Below are 25,582 nucleotides of genomic sequence, written 5' to 3'. Positions count from 1 at the left end.
TTGCCAATTTTCTACCAACGTTTCTTCATTTTGTTTTTAATCGTTATTTGTTATAGCGTTATGTGTTATTTGTTTAGGTTTGTTTGCCAATTTTCTACCAAGTTTTCTTCTTTTTATGTTTAAGCGTTAAGTGTTATTTATTGAAGCTTTTTGCCAATTTTTTACCAACGATTCTTCTTTTTATGTGTAAGCGTTAATTGTTATACCGTTATATGTTATTTGTTTAAGATTTTTTGCCAGTTTTCTATCAACATCTTCTTTTTATGTTTAAGCACTATTTTTTTAGAGCCTTATTTGTTACTTATTTAAGCTTTTTCCGCCAATTTTCTACCAGCGTTTCTACTTTTTCATGCGTAAGCGTTATTTGTTGTGAAGTTATGTATTATTTGTTTAAGCTTTTTGCCAATTTTCTAGCAACATTTCTTCTGTTTATGTTTATGCGCTATTTGTTATAGCGTTACGTGTTATTTATTTAAGCTTTTTGCCAATTTTTTACCAACATTTCTTCTATTTATGTTTAAGCGTCATTTTTTATGACGTTATGTATTATTTGTTTAAGCTTTTTTTTGCCAATTTTATAGCAACATTTCTTCTGTTTATGTTTAAGCGCTATCTGTTATAGCGTTATGTGTTATTTATTTAAGCTTTTTGCCAATTTTCTACCAACATTTCTTCTATTTATGTTTAAGCGTTATTTGTTATAACGTCATGTGTTATTTGTAGAAGCTTTTTTGCCAATTTTCTATCAACAATTCTTCTTTTTATGTGTAAGCGCTATTTGTTATAGCATTATGTGTTATTCGTTTAAGCTTTTTTTGCCCATTTTCTACCAACGTTTCTTCTTTATATGTTTAAGCTCTATTTGTTATAGCGTTATGTGTTATTTATTTAAGCTTTTTTACAATTTTCGACCGAAGTTTCTACTTTTTATGTTTAAGCGTTATTTGTTATAACGTTATGTGTTGAGCTTTTTTTTGCCAATTTTCTATTAACATTTCTTCTTTTTGTGTGTAATCGCTATTTGTTATAGTATTAAGTGTTATTTGTTTAAGCTTTTTTTGCCCATTTTCTATCAACATTTCTTCTTTTTATGTGTAAGCGCTATTTGTTATAGCATTATCTGTTATTTGTTTAAGCTTTTTTTGCCCATTTTCTACCAACGTTTCTTCTTTTTATGTTTAAGCGCTATTTGTTATAACGTTATGTGTTGAGTTTTTTTTGCCAATTTTCTATTAACATTTCTTCTTTTTGTGTGTAAACGCTATTTGTTATAGTATTAAATTTTATTTGTTTAAGCTTTTTTTGCCCATTTTTTATCAACATTTTTTCTTTTTATGTTTAAGCGTTATTTGCTATCGCGTTATTTGTTATTTGTTTAAGTTTTTTGCCAATTTTCTATCAACGTTTCATCTTTCTATGTTTAAGCGTTATTTGTTATAGCGTTATATGTTATTTGTTTAAGCTTTTTTTGCCAATTTTCTACAAACGTTTCTTCTTTTTATGTTTAATCGGTATTTGTTATAGCGTTATGTGGTATTTGTTTAAGCTTATTTTTGCCAATTTTCTACCAACGTTTCTTCATTTTTATGCTTAATCCTTATTTGTTTAGGTTTATTTGCCAATTTTCTACCAAGGTTTCTTCTTTTTATGTTTAAGCGTTATTTGTTATAGCGTTATGTATTATTTGTTAAATTCTTTTTTGTCGTTTTTCTACCTACGTTTTTTCTTTTTATGTTTAATGGGTATTTGTTATAGCGTTATGTGTTATTCGTTTAAGCTTATGTTTTGCCAATTTTCTATCAGCATTTTTTCTTTTTATGTTTAAGCGCTATTTGTTATAGCGTAATGTGTTATTTATTTAAGCTTTTTGCCAATTTTCTACCAATGTTTCTTCTTTTTATGTTTAAGCGTTATTTATTATAGGGTTATGTGTTATTTGTTTAAGATTTTTTTGCCAATTTTCTACCAACGTTTCTTCTTTTTAAGTTTAAGGGCTATTTGTCATTTGTGACAAAAGTAGGTACCTGACTGGACCTGAAATCAAGGGCTTCTCCGCGATTTGAAATGGCAGTATTTCTTTTTTCCTATTTATATACAGAGTTTCTATTTATTTAAACATATGTATATAATGTATTTAAACATCAAACAACCCTATTGCGATCAAAAGAGCCGTAACTATAGACTTTTAACGAAAAACTAATTTAATCTTTCTCTAGAAAAGTGACTTACCCATGGGAATGGCCCTCCTTATCCCAGACAATACTCAGCTTCCGCTCTACGGGGAAGTTTAGCAATATGGTTCGAAAATAGAACAGTGAAACTGAATAGCAGGGTAAAGGTGAAAAAAAGATAAAGAAAAAAGTTTCTACTTCACAATCATATTCTATATTCTAGAAGAAGATACTTGACAGTAGCTACATTAAATCACAGCTCGGGCGAAATTTCCATCCTTGTTATGCTCTGTGTTGACTTGCGCAGGTTGTCTGGTTGCTTGATGCGCTAGCTCGAACAAGCACTGGATCTTATTCTGGAAAGAGAGCTGGTTGACACACATGTCTTGGCCTGAAAGTCTAGTTGGTAATGCAAGTGAGCGTGACAGCATTTTGTATCTGGGACGCTTTACCTTTGAATTTTGCTCAATCGATAGACCTAATGGGCAGGTAGATACGGAAACTGGAGATTTGAAAGAGAGCTCTTTAGAACCCATGAGAAACATACCTTGCTAGTAGTAACGACAAAAACTAGGAACTGGTCAGACTGTTATAGTCAGATCTGTCCCCAAGAAAAATTAGCAGTGTAGGTCCTGAAAAAGAGCTAAGGAACCCTTCTTCTCCCATAAATCTGTATCTGGTCGAATTTTGCCATCTCATCTGATGCATAGAAATGGCAAGTGTCACAATAAAGCCAAGATTGTTTTTGTTATAGGGCTAAACGGAAAGCAGGTGGTCCGCGGTTGGGGTGGGAGGATGTCATTAAGAAAGATTTAAGGGAAATGGGAACTTCCTGGGAGGGTGTAAAGAGAGAGGCTTTGAATAGATTGTGATGAAGGAGGACCATGCGTAACTATGTTGGTCTCAGGCGGCTTGGTGCTTCGATGAGCTGTTAGTAGTAGTACTTTATTTTGTTATGCGGCAAAAATTAAACAAGAAAGTGAAAAGGCTGAAAAGCTTGTTTCAAATTTTCTAGCCTAGATTATCATACAAGAATGACTTTTCTTTCTAAGCCAAAGGTACAGCAATAACTATTTTGATATCAGAAGTTCCATTTCCCGACTTAACATGTGAGTGACAAAGAATCAATAGAACTAGCCAATTTGCATGCAACTGAATACAACTATAAGTTTTTCAAAAATGTAACATCACACCTTTTGAGTTAATAGAGCCAAATTTGCTAGTGCTTGTGAGCTACTATAGGCACAACACCACCTTCTAGTAAAACATTAAAGCAATGAAACAAAATCAGACATATTTTATCTATACCTATGTTAGGTTATTTTAGACATAATAACTTTCTAGCAAAACCTATGAAAATCAACCAAAACAAATCTAAGCATTTTTGGTTAATAGTTCGTCTTATTATATTCAGAAAATGTTCAGGAAACTGTCGAGAAGAAACAGAAAAACACAACCAGGCAAACTTCGACCATAGTTCATCGGAAGTAATACCGAAGGCGTTATGTGACATAGTTGCTGTGATACTGTTATAGGCAAAACAAATTTAAAACGAAACTTGAGAACAGCAGGCAAAGTCAAAAGAGGACATATATGAAAGATATAGTATGTCAAAGATCGATAGAGATAAGTTTCAGAGGTAGATATCCAGTAAACTTCCGACTTTGGTGTGGGTAGACAAACCTTTTTACCTGGGAAAAGGTAATAAGACACACATATAGTGAGAAGTCGCATTATTTTTTGTTCTTTCTGTGTGGATCAATAACAAACCCTGCAAGTTCAACTTAACAAATCTTGAAAAGAATAAAAATGAGCGTATTTGAATAATCCATTTGGTAACAGCATTACTTGTAAGTGGAAAAAATTAGGAATGCGGTTTATTCCGTCAGGGTTGTCGAAGAATATTTAACTAAAAAACTCCCAATACTGATTGTTATCAATTACAGTTTCTACTCTTAATTTTATTTTTCACAGGTAGCGTTTTTACCAATAAAATACCGTACTGGATATATATATATATATATATATATATATATATATATATATATATATATATATATATATATATATATATATATATTAATACAAATGTTTTTCATGACTAATGACTGCAAGAAGTTTAATATATTTTCTTAGTAATAAAGGAATCCGAAAAAAAATATCAAACTTATTCACTAGTAGGATTTTCCACACTTTCTGCTTTTATGTTGAAGAAAGGATGATACAAAAGTTCATTCTCAAGAAAGCACTGATGTGGCTTAGATGACGCAAAAACTGCAGTTTGTTCTATTACTCCTAAGAGGCACCTACAGCTAACGCTTTATTATGTCGATTCATTACTATTGGAGTTGTAACTTTACTCGGTTACTAGCCGAGTGGTTAGCAAGTTATACTTGAAGGCCTTTGTCCGTAAGGACAGGAGTTCAATTCCTGCATCGCTGGTTATTTGATTTGGAACTGCGTTCAGTGGCGTAACTGTGTAGACTCAGCCAGAGTCGACCCAGCTCTACATGGTTATCTGGAGAAATCAGGGGAAGGTAAAGAGGAGGGGCGTGTGAAAGCACAAGATGACTGGCCCCCAGCAACCCATCGCACTTCCTGGCTGAATGACGATGAAACAAAGATCGGCACCACCAGTAGGGACTGTAAAGTCCAATGACGCATTTTTTCTTCTTTAACGCCACAGGTAATTTGCCTCAACATCATAATGTTAATTCGACTTACAAGCTATTTTCCATTTTAATGTATATATCGTGACTATCAATAGCCAAAAAAAAATCATGTTAGAAATAAAAAAAAAAGCTTTCTGTAAAGACAATCAAAATCACTCACATGCAGGATCTTCTACATCCTCCTCTTTTGTGTCGAAGAAAGGATGAATGCCAAGGATAATGCTTAGAAGAGCATAAGTCTGGTTAGGATGACGGCTTCCAACCTGCTGCAGACATTGCCAAACACTCCTTTTATCCTCAGGATAACGTTTTAAGTTTCTGAGCATTGCTCTCATTAGGGAGCTGAGGCACTGTTTGTTGCTTAGTGAGCAAGCCCCAAACATACGATGGAGACCCATCCTTATGTCCATACTTGAATCCTAGAAATAAAAACTGGATATTTCGCAGCCCATGAGACATTGGGGTTCTCAACCACTATGAAACATAAAAAAAACTGCTAGTAGGGTTGTATCCAGGATTTCTTTCCAGGGGGGGGGGGGTAACAAAAGAACGAAGAAGAGGTTTACCTCCCGCATATTTTGTCTTAAGTTTTTTTTTAGCTCTTAGGAATAACATATATAAATATATATATATATATATATATATATATATATATATATATATATATATATATATATATATATATATATATATATATATATATGTATATATAGTACCGGGCCCTGGCACTCGGCACGCATTAGGCTTCTATATATGAATGCTCATTGTCGCTTGTCTTCTCAAAACAGACAATTTGAGCCTTTTCTTGATGACATGACGTCCAAATGGACCCTTGTCTTTTATAGCCAGACCTTTGTTTCTTTTAATTGTTCATAGTTTTCAATTTGTTTGGTTCCTTTGACCTCCGCTTGTCTTTCGTCATTATGAGATACTTATCAACGAACCATTTATTTTTTTTTACAAAGATATGGTAGGCATTGATGACCTTATCCATGTCAAAGTCCTAAACATAATCATCATCGCTATGATTTTCAAGTTTGTCACGTTTTGATTCTTGTTGTCCAGGTTGGTCTTCATTTTCATTTTTGAATTGCTCACATGCTCGGTGTCGCATGTCTTCTAACTCCGTGTGTCTTTGCCTTTCATTTTCATTTTTGATTTGCTCATATGCTTGGTGTCGCATGTCTTCTAACCGCGTGTGTCTGCTCTTCATTTTCATTTTTGACAAAACGCCGCCACGTGTGTCTTTGCTCTTCCTTTTCATTTTGACACACTATAATTGTCGTTTTCGCATATCTTCTAACCGCCCTTGTCTTTGCTCTTCATTTTCATTTTTGACACGTTTTTGGAATTTGATTAGCCTACTTCAGACAATTTAGCAATAGCTTTTGGTATAGCTACCCCTAAAAGTGTTGACGCAATTGATGGTGCGAATTTTCGTTTTTAGGCCTTCCAAAAGGTATTTATATAGCTGGTTACGTTCATACTTGTAGGCCCCATTCACGTATCGAGTTGTTTTTATCAAACAAAAAAACAAACTAATTTCAAAATTGGCAGGTATTATACTAATTTGAATTAGAACATCTAAATTATTGCTCAGGCACCAGAAATTTATTATGTAATTTGCAGTTTACATAATAAATTTAGCAATTCTGAACAGAACTTAAAAAAAAATTTTAACTTTTTTTCATGTCTTAAATACATTCCATTTGTAATGCTGTATGTGTGATAGATATAAAAACAATGCATTCACTTTTGTCAGGGTGGGGGGAGAACGATAAAATTCATCAACATCTGGCGATAAAATAAAAGTTCAAAATGGGGATAACATCCTTTTTAATAGACATTGTATAGAAATTCACAAAAAAATACCAGATATTTTGGTCACATATACAATGACCGTCATCAGTAATAAAACTAAACTAAAACAGTTTAAAATAAAATTTTATATACGAAATCAAATAAAGTTATAAATTGTTTGAATCTCTGATTCTTTTCAAAGCAAAGGAGGAAGCTAGCCTCTTTGACCTTCTTGGATTCGGTTTATTAGCGTTCAATGATATAACATTTGGACAAAGGTCAACTACATTTGGTGAATTGAACTTTACTCTGTCAGATTTTAATAAATTATCATAGATAGAGTTCAGCCCAAATTCATCTGTATCCCGGATTCAAAGCAATATTCTTGAATAAGATTTTCTTTATTTCAAGAGTTTCACGAAAATTTTGCTTTAAACCCCGATCCCTAGAAATCAAAGAGACATTTTCGAACAAAATAAAGTGAAAATAAAATAAAATGAAAGTGACCGAAATATCTGGTATTTTTGTGAATTTTCTATACACTGTCTATTAAAAAGGATTTTATCCCTATTTTGAACTTTTATTTTATCGTCAAGGAAAGGCAGTGTGTTCTCCGAAATTATCTACGTCATACTTCTGGTTTTCTTTTTTTAAGGTTTTTGAATTGTTGTAATCCCTAGCATATATATATATATATATATATATATATATATATATATATATATATATATATATATATATATATATATATATATATATATATATTGATTTCATTTTTGACACGCTCTAACTGTCGTTTTCACAAATCTTCTAACCATCCGTATCTTTGCTCTTGATTTTCATTTTTAACATGTTTTTGGATTTTGGTTACTTCAGACAATTTATGCTCTGCATGACATCATACAAGAAAATGCTTTTATGATGTCAGAAGAAATGCTTACATGATGTGCTAACATAGTACATGACGTCATTTGCAAAAACCAAGTTTAAGGCTCTTAGCGAATTGTCTCAGACCTCTGACCTATCTAGATCGTGTTTTATGTGAAAATATCCCAAGATTCTAGGAATAAGATTAAAGATTAGCAGTATAATAAAGACATTTATAAAACCGAAATGCCTAGTTACAAACTGTGGGACAGCAAAATTTGCAAACAACCATACTTGGCTGAAGGTGCAAGCCAACCGACCAGGATGGGGAGGGAAGATATTTGCTGCTTTCAGACTTGACAGTCCGAGAGAGAGAGAGAGAGAGAGAGAGAGAGAGAGAGAGAGAGAGAGAGAGAGAGAGAGAGAGAGAGAGAGAGAGAGGGAGAGAGAGAGAGAGAGAAAGGGGGAGGGAGAGGGGGAGAGAGAGAGGGAGAGAGAGAGAGAGAGAGAGAGAGAAACAGAGATTTATGAAACTAAAAAAAACAACATAAGCATTAACAGCCACCCCAAGAAGTAAAAAAAAACTTGTCCAAGGGGGTGGCAAAAATACACTAAAATATACAGTACTAAATAAACTATAGAACAAACAATACAAATAACACATCCTAATCGGCACCATAAGCCTTACAACAAAACAAATTCAACTCAACGATTAAAATCATCCCCGAAGAGGCCATAATGAGTTATTCAATTATTTACTTACTGTAAACTTCAACAGCAGTGTTGAAAATTTACAGTATTTCATAGCTCATCAATATTCAGCTTTGGTTGTCGATGTTGTACTTCACGCTAACAGTAGCAACTACCAATCTACGGTCTGCGTTACCAAGCTAATTACCCTGGTAAGTTCTGGAATTTGTAAGTTCCTATTTGCTTTTGGAAAGATTATTGAACATTGTTTGTACCTAAGAATGGTTAATTTTCTTGAAGAGAATAGTGTTTTTAGTAAGCTCCAATTTGGGTTTCGCAAAAGCCATTCCACAGAATATGCTATTTTGCCAGTAACCCCGTTTATACATGACGCCTTGGATAAGGATGAAATTCCAGCTACTATATTTGTGGAAACTCGGAAAGCGTTTGATACAACAAGTCATATAATTGTAAATGAAAAGTTGTCAAGTTGTGGCATATGGGGTCAGGCTAATGTGTTAATAATGTCATCTTTGGAAGATAGTTCAGTGTATTGATGGGGGCAATGTTAAATCATTGTCTTCAAATCAGTTAAATAATGTTGAGGTACCCCCAGGTTCAATTCTAGGACCTTTGTTGTTTCTAATTTAGGCTGGTGATATTAGTAATTCAATTGCGGCCCTAGGGCTGACCGCACTATTCGCTGATGATCCAGCCTGTATTGTTTCTAGAGTTGATGTGGATAGTGTAAAACATAATTTAACTCTTGCATTTGATAGACTAGTAGCATGGTTTACGGCAAACAGGCTAGCTTCCAACACTTCAAAAATTATATTTATAGTATATTCATGTACATAACGAGCCCTTCCAGATTTTAAGTTGATTAAGTCTTGTTCATTCTTACCTAAATTACTGTCCACTTATTTACTTGAATATTTTCAGATCCCATTTTATTCCACTCCAAAGACAACAAAATACGGCGCATCGCATTTTAGAAAACTTACTTCCTTCCCCAGCATAGCTTCAAAGCAACTCCTCCACAAAGAGCTGATATTATTCATTTAATATTCTTCGGGTTGAAAAGGCACTTACATTTCAGTCGTTATTATTCAAAGTTAAGCACAATCTCCTGACACTGCCTAGTTATTTATTTTCTATTGATCTGTTCCCAATTACTGTGCCATTTTCATACTTAACTCGCAATACACGCTAACTACGCCAGCCATTGATAATTTCAGAGACATCACATATTTCTCTTGAAATAGTGTAATTGCTGCATGGAACCAATATGAGTCTGCTTTCGAATTTAATTCGACGTTTGGAATTGAAAAAAAAAAAAATAAAGTCCATTCTTTTGGATAATTATTAGTTATTTTACTATTATATTCATTATCATTATTAATTTGATGTGTTTAGGTCTTTTCTCGGGTCGTTATTTTCCTCTTGTTGCCCCATTGCAGGTTAAATTTTTTTTTTGTTTATTGTCGGGTGGGATGTCTGCCGTGGCGTGGTAAGTAATTAAAATTTTGTCAATTTTTTTTTCTCTTTCTTAAGTCTTTGATTGATTATCCATATATCGTTATTTATTACTTTAGTTGTTTTATCTGCAAAACAAGCTTGTCTCTCTGCCAGATATTGGTATACTTAGTATATGATGTATATATGATTGAAAAATAAATGAACCTGAGCCTGTAAGATACGAACACCATCACTGGCTCATAATTATATGCCGATCATCTTGCGTGTATTGTCAATCATCTTGATTGTAGATGTCTTTTCTTTAAAACAATGCTCATAATTAACAGTTCGGGCATGGTAAAGAGCTAGAGGAGTCTGTTTTCCTTATCATTGAGGTCGCTAGAAGTATCTGAACAATAACACTCCCAAATACATCAGATGTGTCGGATAGAAGTCACTGGGCAATACTAAAACATCCTGAAGAGACACATAAGCGCGGACTGATGATAATTTACTAAAAAGCTGGTTTTTCACTACAATATATTATATATTTTTGTTATATAATATATATATATTTATTTTCACCACAACATATTTTTGCATTCATAGGTGCAACTACTTTCATCTTTCTACGTCTATACATCAGAAAGGCTGACAAAATTTGGTCAGACACAAATTTAAGGGAGGGGAAAGATTTGTTAGGTCTATTTTCAGCAGAAGACCTACACCCCTAATTTTTCATGAGGCCGGACTTGACCATAATAGTCTATGATCAGTCCATATTTCTTCGTCATCACAACCAGAGACGAATGTTTTTGAGAGCCCTGCCATTTTCATCTAAAATTTCAGTATATCTTTGGCCAATAGATCTCACAATCCAGCACAATTCATAGGTAAAACGTTCAAGATAGCTATCTTCAGATCACCTCTGTTAAAGAAGTCCACAACTCGGCCAGAGAAGTCAAGAAGGTGCAAAATCATCTGGATCCAAGGTTGGAGGATCATTACTTTTCAAAAACACACGATTTATAAGACCACAGTCCAAAAACACGATCATGCTTTCCAGCAAGTTGTCACACTCAAAATCTAGATTATGAGCTTGCATGGTCTTGGAGATATTCAAAGTCAGTATATTCATTGGCTTGCCATTGTGTATTTAATTTCCCATCAGTGGCAAATTATATACTGCCATTTTGTTGTCGTATTATTTATTTATTTCGAGTCAACACATAAATTTGTATAACGATGGCTATGGCTGTGATTTTTATATGTTCAGTGCCTTATCTTTTATTGTGACAAGAACTGCCACCAATCGGCATGACCACGTGAGGCGTTTGACATTAAAATCATTCGAGTTTGAGTATTATATTGCAACTCGCAATAGAATTGGATTTGGTTTCGACAGGTGGGGACCCACAACGGCAAAAAATTCTTTACTCGGGATAATATTTCGTTCACTTCTGTTTCAGAATAGTTAGAAATTTCTTCCTCTCCCGTCGTTTTTTTTTAGTTACTGCAGAACAATGTTAAATACTTATAACATCTCCAAAAGTCATTGCGATAGTCCTATTTTCAGAACTTGAAATTTAACACTACATTATATTGACAAAATTCAAACTTTAGGACAAATCATCAAGACCCGGAAAAGGATAATAGTAATTAAAACAATTCAAATTCAGGTTCAGGTTCAGAATCGCTCAAGAATTTGGATATTAAGTGAGATATTAAGCGCTGGGTATATAAGTCTCTAATTTCCCCAAAATTTCTGCATTTTCCCTGAATTTTATTTTACTTTCTGCACTGTCTTGTAGAAACTCTGACAATTCACTTTTTATAGTCTCTGGTAGCTTTTGTCTACAGCATCATGGGCACCCATAAGGGGGACAGGGGGAGGCGCCCCCCTGGCTGAATGATGCTGCCTTATTTTTATATTTTTTTCTGAGATTTCTATTATATAGCATTAAAAGTACCAATTAGACGGGGTTGGCCCCCCCCCCCCACTGGAATTTGGCTTATGGGCGCCCATGTACAGCACTAGCGATTCAATAATAATCTAGTTACAAATATCTAATCCTAAAAATAATCAAACCAAATAATAGTACTTAGAATAAACTATCTTTAATAATAACACAAAAATAACTTTTTTAGATCCTTATTTGGGCCATAGATTTCTTTAGGTTTTCCACTTATTTGCTACTATTTATGATCATATTCTCTATCTTTTGGAATGCATCAATGTTATTTTATTCTTCTAATTCTTTTTTTTTAGATTTCATGTTTGAAAATCTTACACTTTTTTTCTATTCCGTAATTGATTATTTTTCATTTTTAGCCACGCTATTCTTAAAGCTCATTGAAGGCAAATAGGATCTTGCGCAGTAAGATTATATTTAATACCATAGTTTTGTATATGAGCGTAATACGACTAACACGAAGGACTTGTGGTCGATCCCTTGACGAGTCATATTTTTTTTCAAACATGTAGTGGGACAGGGTGACTGATGTATGTTTGGTATTAGTGGACACCGAATTTGATATCAGCTGCTGTAGCTTGAGTTAGTGCATTCGCTTTTTTTAGATTTCAAGTTCAAAATTTTACACTTTTTTTCTATTTCGTAATTTTTATTTATTTTTTATTTTTACCTACGATTATTTTAAAACCTCATAAAAAAAAAAAAAAGGGTTTATACATCAACCAAAAATCACAAAATCCAGAACCTAAGCTTGTACAGGAGATCATTGAAGGCAAAAAGGATCTTGCACAGTAAGATTATATTTCTTCCCGTAATTATGTATATGAGCACCTTGAAAAAATCCGGAAGACTTGGTGTTACTAACTCGATGAGTTACTTTTTTAGTTAACTTTTTTTCTTCAAACTTGTGGTAGGAGGGAACTGATGTCTGTTTGGAATTAAGGGATACGGATTTCCATATTGGCTACTTTAGCTCCAAGAACCCGAAAGAATAAATGCATTAGTGTCTCCAAACAATAAAACAAGAAGAAGAAAGGATGTACAGAAAGAAAGGATGAAAGAAAGGAAGAAAGAAAGAAGGAAAGAAAGAAAAGATGTACAGAAAAAAAGAATCAAACAAGAAGAAGAAAGGACGAAGAAAGAAAGTTCTGTCAATCTAAAAGTTACGAAGTTATTACGCTTTTGGGCAAAAATACTGTCTACAGTGCAAACTTAAAAGTGGTGAAATAACAGTATCATTTTAAAAGTGGCTGAATTCAACGATTATAATATCTAAGCAGTAAAAAGAAATTCGGGCGATAAAATATAATTTTCATATTATTTCAAACAAACTTAAATGATTACTCTAAGCCCTGAATAGGTTTAACTCCCTAACAATCAACACCAGTAATTCCGCACAAACGGAATACCTGAGGAATTTTGTTGAGCGTCGCTGTCGACTGTGGAAATGTGTTTCCATAGCTACTTCATAGCAATAGAGTACATCTTTAAATATAATGTTTCACATTTCTGGTGAAGTGACCCAGATAGATATAGTATTTTTTATCAGGGCATATTAGAGGATATATGGGATATTAGATTGTCTGAGTCATCAGACCCCCTTCAGTCCACGGATTTATATTGTCCTAGATAAAAATATTTGCAAAATAAATGGTTTTTGGAGATTTTGAAAGTTTAGGGCGCAAAAATTGAAAATTATTAAGAAGACCAAATCGCTTAGACTGGAAATAAGTTGAGGTTAATAGGTGATGTTGGGTAACGAGAAGAACGATCAAGTGGATAGCTTCACTTACTTAGGTAGTATTATTAGTGGAGATGGTGAATGCAGTGAAGATGATAAAATTCAAATAGCCAAGGCCCAGGGTATTCTTTTTGTATTGAAAAAAGGTTTGGAAGAATAGGAAGATAAGTTCTCCAACCAAGATTCGATTACTAGAAGTAACTGTGATGACAGTGGTCAAGTATAGTGCTGAAACGTGGGCACTCCAGAAAATGGAGGATGATTAGTTAAATCCTTTCCAGAGAAATTGTCTATGGATTCTTTTAGGTACCCATCTCACTGACGGTATTGCAAACAGTGCAATGTCCAAAATACGTGCTTCAACCCCGCCATCTATGGCTATAATAAGAGAAAGGCCTAAAAGATCGTCCTTTTCAGCCAATCCTCAAGGGCCAAACGAAACGTGGCTCATACCCAAATGGAGTGGGAGGAATTCGTAAGGAAGGACTTGATGGAGACTCAGAATTCTTTAAGAGGGTCTAAAGAGGGAGGCTTTGAATAGACTAGGATGGAGGGGGAGCAAACATAGCTGTGTTGGCCTCAGACAGCTTGGTGCTGAAGTGATTTGTTGTAGTAGTATTAATAATCCAGAAAAGCAGAAAAGCAGAACATAAAAAACAGAATGAAGAACATAACTAACCTCAAAAACTCAGTCAACTAAAATCAACACGAACAAAATACTGGGCATAAAAAAAACTCAATAAGCTTAAAAAATTAGCCAAACAAAAAATTGTCAAAGATGATCAATAAACTAAACCTGCTTACCTCCATAAGACCAAGGATGGTATCCACCTGATCTTCTCGCAAAACAATTTTGGCAGCAATTTTAGTCAGAGAATTGATAGCCATAAGACGCACTCCTTCGATTTCATCATTAAACATATCAACAAGAAAGTCGAGAGATAATTCAGCGAATTTTTGATTTGAAACTGCTAAAGCGCACAATGATTCTAACGCAGCCATTCGAACCTCTGAAAAAAAAAATTTTTAGATGCTGTTTGCTGTTACAAATTTTTATCATGCTGTTGCAATTTTTAGATCCATACGGACAGACTTCTGTTTTGGGAGAGAAGCGGGGTCTTCATAAGGTTTTAAATGGAGCCTAATGCAACCATTTTCATCCTACTGAAGAACAGGGGGGATTTTTGCCTCAATAAGACACACTCACTTTTCATCACTAAACACGACTACAAGAAAATTGACAGAAAATTCAGGAAATTTATCATTCGAAATTGCTAAAGCGTATAGATATTCTATGCAGTCAGTTCTGCCTCTGAAATAAAACCAAAAATACTAGATCATATGTGCCATTACAATTTTCACATGTGTACAGACAGAATAGTTTAAGGGGGGAGGGGTTATTAAGGAGAGTAATGCAAAAAGTAGCGCTAAGCTATATTATCCCTATTTTCTGCACTTTTTCTTGAGGGAGAATTTCTTTCTAAGACAAACTCCTTCAATCTCATTACTAAAAATGTCAACAAGGGAGCGGAAAATCATGAATTTTTTATTCGGAGCTGTTGAAGCGCAAAATTATTCCAATATAGTCTTTTGGAAATCTGAGACAAACGAAATAAACTAACTGGTAATACAAAACTGAAATGGTGTAATTGCAGTTATGATGTTTGGATCCAAAAAGCCAAAACTCCTTTGTGGGAGGGAAAGGAGGAGGAGGTTCGGATGGTTTTCCAGGATGTTTGACGATCGAAAATATAATAACTTTAAGCCGTAGGCTATAATCTAGATTTTTACCAAAATTTAAGAATAAATTCTTCAATGTTTTCTTGTGAGTTGTTTTCCGTCAATATGATACTCATCTTATAATTCAATATTAAAATCAAATTACTTCAACATTAGTTGATATTTCAATATAATTTCAATATTAGTTCAGTGGAATTTCAAACAGTTCGTGGTAACGAACTGTAAGTAAGGAGCGACCCGGCTCAATGGTAGCCGAAACTGTAGAAAACGGAATTTTGATACCAATAGATACATCAAAAGAATCAGATTTTAATGCTAATTTCAAATATATAAGTTTCATCAAGTTTAGTCCTACCTATCAAAAGTTACGCGCCTGAGAAAATTTGGATGATTTTCGAAATAAGAGGGAAAGACCCCCTAAAAGTTATAGAACCTTAATGAAAATGACACCATCATATTCAGCGTATCCGAGAACCCTACTGCAGAGGTTTCAAGCTCTTATCTACTAAAATGTGGAATTTGCATTTTTTGCCCGAAGAAAGATCGCGGATGCGTGTTTTTTTTTTTTTTTTTTTTTTTTTTTCGGCGGTGGTAAAATCGACCCAGTGGTTCTAGAATATCGCAAGAGGGCCCATTTTAACAGAAATTAAAAGTTCTAGTGCCGTTTTTAAGTGACCAAAAAAATGAAGGGTAACTAGGCCCCCTCCCACGCTCATTTTTTCCCAAAGTCACCCGATCAAAATTTTGAGATAGCCATTTTGTTCAGCAGGGTCGAAAATATGATAACTATGTTTTTTACGATGATTTGATCCCCCGAAGTCGCCGGGGGGAGGGCTGAAAGTTATGAACTTTACCCAATGTTAACATATAGTATTGGTTAATGGGAAATATACAGACGTTTTCAGGGGGGATTTTTTTTCGTAGTGGGGGGGGGGGGAGTGGGTCGGAGGTTATGTGGGAGGATCTTTCCATGAAGGAAGTTTTCATGGGGGACGGGACACTGTTATGAAGAGGGCGCCGGATTTCCCAGCATTATTTAAAAAAAGATCAGAAATTATATATATAAAAAAACAAGTTTTTCAACTGAAAAAAAGGAGAAACATCAAAACGTAAAATGACAAAAGACTTAACGCATATGACTGGGTTCACCCCCTTGCCAATTTCTGGCTTTTTAAGCCAAATATTTTTACGTACTTTCATAAAAGCTATTTATTCGAATTAACGGCATTTGGGGTTAAACGGTCATTTTTAAAGAATTAGAACAAAATTCGAACTTTTGCTTAAAGAGCAAGGTATTGACTAGGGGGCGAACCCTCTAATATACGTATTAAAAATATACGAATATAGAAGTTCGTTACAAAAATGAGGAATTTCCATTTTTTGCCAGAAGAAAGATCACGGATGCGTGTTTATTTGTTGTTTTTTTTTCCCAGGGGTAATCGTATTGACCCAGTAGTCCTAGAATATCGTAGGAGGGCTCATTGGAACGTAAATTGAAAGTTCTAGTGCCCTTTTTAAGCGACCAAAAAAATGGAGGGCAACTAGGCCCCCTCCCACGCTAATTCTTTTCCCAAAGTCACCCGATCAAAATTTTAAGATAGCCATTTTGTTCAGCATAGTGGAAAATTTGATAAATATGTTTTTTAGGATGACTTAATCCCCCACAGTTCCCAGGGGAAGGGCTGCAAGCTATGAAGGAGACGCCGGATTTCCCAGCATTATTTAAAAAAGATCAGAAATTAAATATATAAAAAAACAAGTTTTTCAACTGCAACAGAAGCTACATCAAAACTTAAAACGAACAGAAAATATTACATATATGATTGGGTTCACCCCCTAGTCAATACCTCGCTCTTTAAGCCAAAGATTTTTTAGTACTTTAAGAGATATTTATTCTAATTAACGGTCTTTGTGATTAAGCGGTCATTTTTAAAGAATTGGAACAAAATTCGAACTTTAGCTTAAAGAGCAAGGTACCGACTAGGGGGCGAACCCTCTAATATACTTATTAAAAATATATGAATATAGAAGTTCGTTACGTCAGTTAATTCGTAAGTTACGTATATTTATTACTAACAAAAACGTTCGTAAATAAAATTAAACAAGTTTCGAGAAAGCCATTTAACCAAATAAAAGTAAATTAATATGAAAATTTTGTTTTAATTATTCATGTACGGTGAGCCAAGATCAAAGCCTGCATTAATTCAAAAACGTTCAAAAATTAAATTAAAAAAACGTTTTTTTTAACTGAAAGTAAGGAACGATGTTAAAACTTAAAGCGAACAGAAATTACTCTGTATATGAATGGGGCTGTCCCCTCCTCAACGCCTCGCTCTTTACGCTAAAGTTTTTTTGTTGTAAAAAAAATATAGTTGTGAGAAAGTCAAACTTTAGCGTAAAGAGCGAGGCGTTGAGGAGGGGACAGCCCCATTCATATACGGAATAATTTCTGTTCGTTTTGAGTTTTAACGTCGTTCCTTACTTTCAGTTAAAACAACTTGTTTTTTTATTTAATAATTACCCAGAAATTCATCTTCCAGTCCATGAACAAAAGCCCCGCATGATCCAGAGGAGATCAGATTTATTGAGTCCGTGTCCAATACTTCTAAGGGTCTATCTTCTCCCCAGCGCGATCCGGTGGCCCATTTTCCGGTTTCAACCAAATCCTTAATAATCTCATGACCAGTTCTTTTTCTCTGAAGAAAACAAAATATAGATAAAAGGAGGAAAAGCCATTATTTCACAACTGGAAAAAAGGTAATAACAAACTACAAAAATGGAATAAACGAAACAAGAAGACAAGTGACAAAATAAAAGCAATTATTTGCTATTAATTATCTTCAACAGCATCAGCGAACTTGAAAAAAAAGAAAAGAAATACAATAACTGAATTAATAATACATTATTAAGTGGTATAGCATCACATTGATTAAACAATATAATGCAACTTTAACAGCGTTACATATATCATAATTACCTTATTATTATAATTCATTTAGAAAAATAAACATAAAAGAAGATATTAATTCCTGAAAGTCAGAGTATTCCTGTATATTAATTTTATAAAAGAAAAAACACTTCAAATATAGGCCTATTTTTTTCACAGCAAAGCGCAATGGCGTTATCCTCTTTAGAAGGCATAGGGGGCGTTAGACCTACTCCTGTCTGTGATAGTGTATGTTCGTTTTAAGTTTGATTTGATTATTTATTGCTTGTTTGGTTTTGGGTTCCTTTTTATTTATAGTACAAGTCTTAGTAGAAGTAGTAATAGTGGTAGTGATCACATTAGTACTACTGGTTGTCATAGTAGTCCCAGTCGTAGTAGTAATAGCCGAAGCATTAGTATTCGTAGTAGTAGTGGTTGCAGCAATAGTATTCGTTGTAGTTGTAGCAACAGTGCAGTAGCAGTCGTAGTGATAGTTGCAGTAGCAGTAGTCGTAGTAGTTGTGGCCGTAGCAGCACTAGTCGCAGAAGTCGTGTCTGTCGTAGTACTACTCGCAGCAGTCCTAGCTGTAGTAGTAGTAGTAGTAGTGGTAAGCGTAATTGTAGTTGGTTCATTTGTAGCCTTTTGGTTAGTTCAAAATCCCCCACAATATGCCCTGATAATTTCAACCTAATATCCTAAGCCGTTCCTAAGATATTGCTTATACAACCTTTTGATAAACTACATGCATATAGTATATTTTGATTTAGTTAATCATCCCTCCCAATATTCCCTAAATCTTTCACTTTAATAACCTTGGCCTTTTTCGAGCCCCACGATCTAATATACCCCCCCCCCTTGCAAATAATAAAAACCTTTGTGTAAACAATGTCATCCTGACAAGACTTCAAGCTGCCTTAGACCCGCATTTACGCGAGGAGCAACATGTTTTCCGACCAAAAAGATTTTGCGCCGATCTGATATTCTCACTGCGCACCATGCTTGAAGAATCGAACGAGTGGTGACAACGTCTATATCTATTGTTCGTCGACTTCGAAAAAGCGTTCGACTCAATAGACCACCCAATACAATGGAGAATCCTGATCTTCTACGGTATTCCTGAAAAGCTGGTTTGCCTTATCATAGCAATGTACGAAGACACGGAATGCTGCGTGAGAACCTCCGAAGGAAATACAAGATATTTCAAAGTGATGACAGGTGTCAAACAAGGATGCGTATTGTCCAAATTCCTCTTTATTCTCATACTGGACAACATATTCAGGCAAATTGATGGATATGGGATCACAATTGCAGACAGACTAGTCCAAGATCTCGACTTTGCAGACGATGTTGGATTGATGGAGAAAGACAAAAGCAAACTTCAAGACTTTTTATGCAAGTTAGTCAAAAGAGCCGAGCAGTTTGGGTTACATATCAACGCCCCCAGATACCAAAGCGATGTCAACCACTAACAGTCAACCACCGATGAATATCCAATTGGGGACTGAAAGCATAGAGCAAGTCACCGACTTCCGATATTTTGGTAGCACCGTCTCGTTTAGTGGTGATTCCGAAAAAGAGCTGAGATCCCGAATAGCCCTGGCAAGCTCGGCATTTCAACGACTTCGACCAGTCTGGAGATCAGCGAAGTACTAACTCCAACTAAAACTTCGCCTTTTCAGAAGCAAAGTCTTTTCGATCTTGACGTACACGATGGGATGTTTAAAACTCACCGCTGAGCAGGAAAAACGACTCACTGCATATAAAAACAACTGTCTTCGACGTATCCTGAACATTAATTGGAAGGACAGGATAACAAACTTGGAAATTCACCACTACACACACCAGCCTGATGTCGCTGATGTATTGAGGAAACGAAAATGGCGCTATCTTGGCCATGTTATCCGTATGCCAGGATCGAGACTACCGAATATGCTTCTCCAGTGGCGACCAGACGACACGCGCCGACGAGGAAGGCCCAAAAACATACTTCGCAGGACAGGAGAGCCCTTCATGCATCCTTAATCCCAGAGTGAGAGGACATCTACGCCGCAGCTCATTTGCGGGATGATTGGAAACTGTTAACGGATGTCCTGTGTGCCTCTGGAGGTACAGGCGGAGCTAAGGTAAGGTAAACAATGGACAACTTATATGACTTACAACTCTTACAGGGGTTGGAGGGGGGGAGGGGGGCTTGTCATCCCCGGAGACATAGTTATTGAACCTTTCGACCATTGACGGTAGAGAAGTGCCAAAATTCTCCGACCGAACCGACACTGTCCTGGAACGCGTGAATTTTTCTGCTCCCAAGATCCTTCGCGTTCTGCAACATCTGGATGTGACCAAAGCCACGGGTCCTGACAACATACCAAATGTTGTCCTCAAGTCCTGCAGTGCCGAACTAGCTTGACCCTTGTCATTGCTTTTCCGGCTGTGCTTTTGCTCAGGAACCTTCCCATAAACATGGAAGTCCGCCCATGTTATACCTATTCTAAAGCCAGAAGGCGATCCAACGAGCATGGGCTCCTACAGGCCTATTAGCCTTCTCTCCTCTGTTGGCAAAGTCTACGAGAGCGTCCCCAATAAAACACTTCATCAGTACCTGGAATCAAATGACCTTCTAGGCGATCGCCAATAAGGATTCCGCCGGAAACGCTCAACATTAGACTGCCTAGTGGCCCAGTATCAGGAGTGGATAGAACTACTGGCAACGGGATACGACATCAGGCTACTATCCGTTGACATTGCGATAGATTTTGATAGAGTGTGGCACCGTGGTCTGCTAAAGAAACTATGTGCTATGGTGTTTGTGGATGCCTGTTAAAAGTGATTGAGAGCTTACTTTCCAATTTTTCACTACGGGGCGCTCTCGACGGGATTATTTCTTACGAATACCCAATGAAAGCAGGGGTACCCCAGGGCAGTGTCTTGGGACCTAAGCTGTTCCTTATCTACATAAACAACATGGGAGACAACCTCGCAAACCCTCTGCATCACTTTGCCGACGATACCACGACACACTCAGCCGTCCCTATACACGAAAACCCAACACAAGCCTCCCTTTCCCTACAGATGGATCTTTTTAAAATTGAAAAGTGGTCTGATGCATGGATGATCAACTTCAATGCATCGAAAACAAAGGAGCTTCTAATTACACGATCAAAGGTGCCACGTGAACACCCCTGTTTCATCTTCAAAAATAAAGCTATAAAGAGAGTCGACGAGCTTTGTCTACTTGGGATTCATTTCTCCACCGATATCTCTTGGAACAACCACCTTGATCGGGTGAGAACCTCCTGGGCAAGAAAGCTGGAAGTTACTCTTCGGTGCAAAAACCTTCTTCAATCGAGCTCGATCATCCCACTCTACAAGTCTTGCATCAGACCCATAGCTGAATATTGATGCCCACTATTTGCTGGTGCTCCGAAAACGCTGTTGGCACCACTTCAGAAGATCCAGGATAGGGCAAATAGGGCGGTCTGCGCCTCTACACAAGAATTGCTCCAGCCTCTAAATGAAAGGTTTGATGTAGCATCGATGGCTGTTTTCTACAAGTACATGAATTCGCCTCCCTCAGACGAGCTCTCTCAAATTGTGCCCCTTTTTGTCCAGCCGACAAGGCAGACATGAAGGTACGCAGCTCGGTCCAATTATCTAAAGGAGGATATGCCTAAAACTGAGTACTTGAGGAACAGCTTCATCCGGCGTTGCACTTCTATCTGGAGCGATCTTCCTGGGGATATTGTCCCTGCAAATCCCTCTCTTGACACCTTCAAAAAAAGTTTTAATGGACATTTAAAACGTCGAGGACATTGCAAGAGGTAAATGAATAGCGGCATATCAGGTACTTTGAAGTACCTGGCGCCGTGAATATTGAAAAAAAAAAAAAAAAAAAAAAAAAAATTAGGCAAATTTTCTCAGGTGTATAATTCCATGGACAGAATAAGTGCCGGAAGGGCTAGCAGGAGGGGAGCGGGCATATGCCCGATATTGTGTTTCAAGCGTAATTGCAACATGGTCTGAAGAGACTGATGTTTTTTTCTTGCTTCTTTCAAATAAATAAATAAATTCGGTTTCTAGTAAAATCAAATGTGTCTATATACACACTGCGAAATACATTCAAATTGCTCTGGGAATCATTAATACAATATAGGAGAAACCAAATTTAAAACATATTTGTGAATTATTACTGTTTTGACATAATTAAACAAATATTAGAAAATTGCACACTACAAATTAGTATTTTAAAAAATAGGCCCTTTAAACCCCTTGCTATAGAATAGCCAAAGATACTTATGTCTTCAGAACCAAATTTGAAACAAACCTTAGAATAATTGCCTAGAAATCTAAAGGGCAGCCAAGAATTGAATTTCAAGAATACATGATTGAATTAATAAAAAATGGAGAAAGGGGGCAAATCGTGAGATTACCCTCATATCTCATATCGCTTACCCTCATATCTGACATAAGCTTTTTATCGAGTGTTTGCTCTAAAAATTTTGGCGACACAAATGTCATGGTTCCAAGAAGGGAAGCTGCCAGTTGTCTTACATGCACAGCCAAATCTGTAAGGGCGTTACAAATCCGGGAAAACGCATCATCACCAAGACGAATTGTGTCATCACTTTCGGGGACTTTAACATGCCTATGAAAGAAATTACGATACACACATTTAACTAATTCTGAAAAGCATTCAGAATCTACGTGATCACTTTAATGAAGAAATAGAAACTCAGCTCTTGTTAAAGAATCAGATTAAAGAATCAATGTTAAATATCTTAAATATCTAAATAAATCTTGTTAAAGAACCAATTGCAAAACAGGAAAATGCAGGTTTAATTGAAATGATTTGGTAGGGGTTCAATTAAATATTCGATCATTTATTTACCTAAGGTTTAGTCAGGTTTAGTAGCCGACCAATATTACTATTTAGCATTAGATATAAGTGTTCAACTAAAGGTTAACAGTCAAGCAAGTTATTGATTTTTATATTTTATGAACGACAGTTATATAACATAATAAACAAATGTATATAATAATATAAAACAATATGTTTACAAAATATTTTACAAGTGGTTATCATATAAACAAATATATCATATAGTTCACCAGCAATTTTTTTGATCAAATTTATTAAGTTTCGAAGAATTTTGAAAATGAAAAATTTAAAAAGGCTTCAAAATCTACGAGATGGATTTAGCGAAGTTTTTTTAATTTTCCAATTTTTTAAATTGGAGAACTCAAAAAATAAAAACAGAAGTACAATTTAAATGGCTTGCTTTGAAACCCATTTCAATAATGGGGCCTCAAACACTTTTGAAAATTAATTCTTAAAAATAGTAATTCTTTAAGTAATATTTAATGTCTAGATAATAAATCAATGTTTAATCGTCTTTCAATTTATCAATTATATCATATAAGTCACCGAAGCGGGCTGAAAAAAGGTCACAAGAGAGTTAAGGGAAGCTGGAACTACATGCGAGGGATTAAACAGGGAAGCCCTGACTAGAGTGGGATGAAGGAGGAGCTTGGCCTTGGGAGGCTTGGTGCTGTATCCAGACTTCATAGGGCTAATATTAATAGTAGTATCTATAATAACAGATAATTATACATAATTATCTTACGAAAAATCTGTTCATTATACAGATGACTATGCAAAATATATAGATATATAAATATAATATATAATAGATTTATAATATATAATATATATACTATACATAATACGTAGGTCATATAAACAGTATTTTCTCTTATTATTATTGTTAATTTTTTTCTACTCTGCTTACGGTGCAGTTGCACTTCTACACTTGTTTTGATTAACAAGAACTTTTAAGTTAAATTAAATGATCAAAACCATATATTATGATATTTATCATATTTAATACATCGATATATATATAACATATATAACTATATATTAATAATATATACATATATATATTTTATATATATAAATATATAAATATATATATATATATATATATATATATATATATATATATATTGTTTATATATATATATGTTTGTATAATAAATATTACATATATTTTAATATATATATGTATAAATATATATATATATATATATATATATATATATATATATATATATATATATATTTGTATAATAAATATTACATATATTTTTATATATATGTATAAATATATATATAAATATATATATATATATATATATATATATATATATATATATATATATATATATATATATGTTTGTATAATAAATATTACATATATTTTTATATATATGTATAAATATATATATATAAATATATATATATATATATATATATATATATATATATATATATATATATATATATATATATATATATATATATATGTTTGTATAATAAATATTAGCATATTTAATGAAAAAAACTATTGAATATCACGATCAATCAACGGTTTTATGTACACCGCACTAGCAAAAAGTTGTTGGTAATGATTATTAGCAAACACCAACAAGGTGACAATCGCAAAAAAAGGAATACTATCTTTCAGATTTGTTTACAAAATACCAGTGCAACGGGCAATAATTTTAGAGGTAAGAAAATGAACTTCAACAAAAATAAAACTAAAATGAAATTATGGGCATGGACCAGATAAAAATACAAAACTTTTGGATTTTACAGACCCCTCTCCCACACCACAGGGCCCCCTATGGGGGATCTAATGCACCAGGGTCTAATAATAGGACTAAAAGTGTTATCCACAACATCTCTCAAAAAAGAAAAAAACATGTTACATCAATTGAAAAGGGATGGTGGTATTCGAACTAAAATATTATGTTCTTATTTCTCATACTCTTCGTCTTCATAACCCAACCCTACCTGAAAAATACAAAGAGGGTCAAAAGTCAAGGGTTGTTGATTTTCTAAACTTTATTCTCTGTTACACTTTGAAACCATTTTGCTATAACTGAAAACGGGATAGAATGGTCCTAACTTTTGAAAAATGAGCTAAAAAGTTAAAAATTCTTCTAGCGGCATTTATTTTTGAAATTTGTGTTGCTATAAATGCAGAATAGGCTACAATATTAGCTCGTGTTAAGCATTATAAGCATTTCATGTGGAAATTAGTTTTTATTTGCCCTTTTAGGCTGAAGCTAATAATAATTAATGCAAGATAATTCAGTTTTGGAAAACACTATAGGCTTTGAATATTGATCATCATTTCAACCATTTTATTCATTAGTAAAGGACAATGTAAAGCCCATAAATAATGCACAATTACAAATGTGAATCTGTTATTCGGCCCAAGAAGCGTAGCTTGTTATTGGCCACACAATACATAAAAAAAAAAAAAAAAAAAAAAAAAAAAAAAAGGTAGTAATAATGATATTAACGATACACAGCAAGCAGGAAATTAAGAAAAAAACAGGAAAGAGCAAGTTAGCATTAGAAGATGAAACAAAAGAAGAAAGACGAGAACTTCAACAGTGTGGAAGATTCCTGAAAATAATTTTGAAAGAAGGGGAGAGATATACATCATTTGGAATTCCAGAAAAAAAGAAGAAAAAAA

The 25,582-nt window shown here is 34.5% G+C and overlaps 1 protein-coding gene across 1 annotated transcript in view; it reads right to left on the bottom strand.

The window, feature by feature from the left end:
* Positions 1–25,582, bottom strand: part of IntS4 (integrator complex subunit 4) — a 101,720-nt gene that overhangs the window by 32,496 nt on the left and 43,642 nt on the right. The window contains exons 7-10 of the mRNA XM_089104772.1: positions 22,488–22,680; positions 17,634–17,808; positions 14,177–14,382; positions 5,004–5,262 (exon numbers count right to left, since the gene is read on the bottom strand). Coding sequence (XP_088960898.1) covers positions 5,004–5,262; positions 14,177–14,382; positions 17,634–17,808; positions 22,488–22,680 — 833 coding nt within the window. The remainder of the gene's footprint in view (positions 1–5,003; positions 5,263–14,176; positions 14,383–17,633; positions 17,809–22,487; positions 22,681–25,582) is intronic.

This window comes from Artemia sp. Qi Xiang Cuo, chromosome 19 (assembly GCF_049724085.1).
Source record: "Artemia sp. Qi Xiang Cuo chromosome 19, ASM4972408v1, whole genome shotgun sequence".
NCBI classification, from domain to species: domain Eukaryota; kingdom Metazoa; phylum Arthropoda; class Branchiopoda; order Anostraca; family Artemiidae; genus Artemia; species Artemia sp. Qi Xiang Cuo.
Note: the sequence above shows the minus strand (reverse complement) of the source record. Positions and strands in the feature narration are given on the sequence as shown.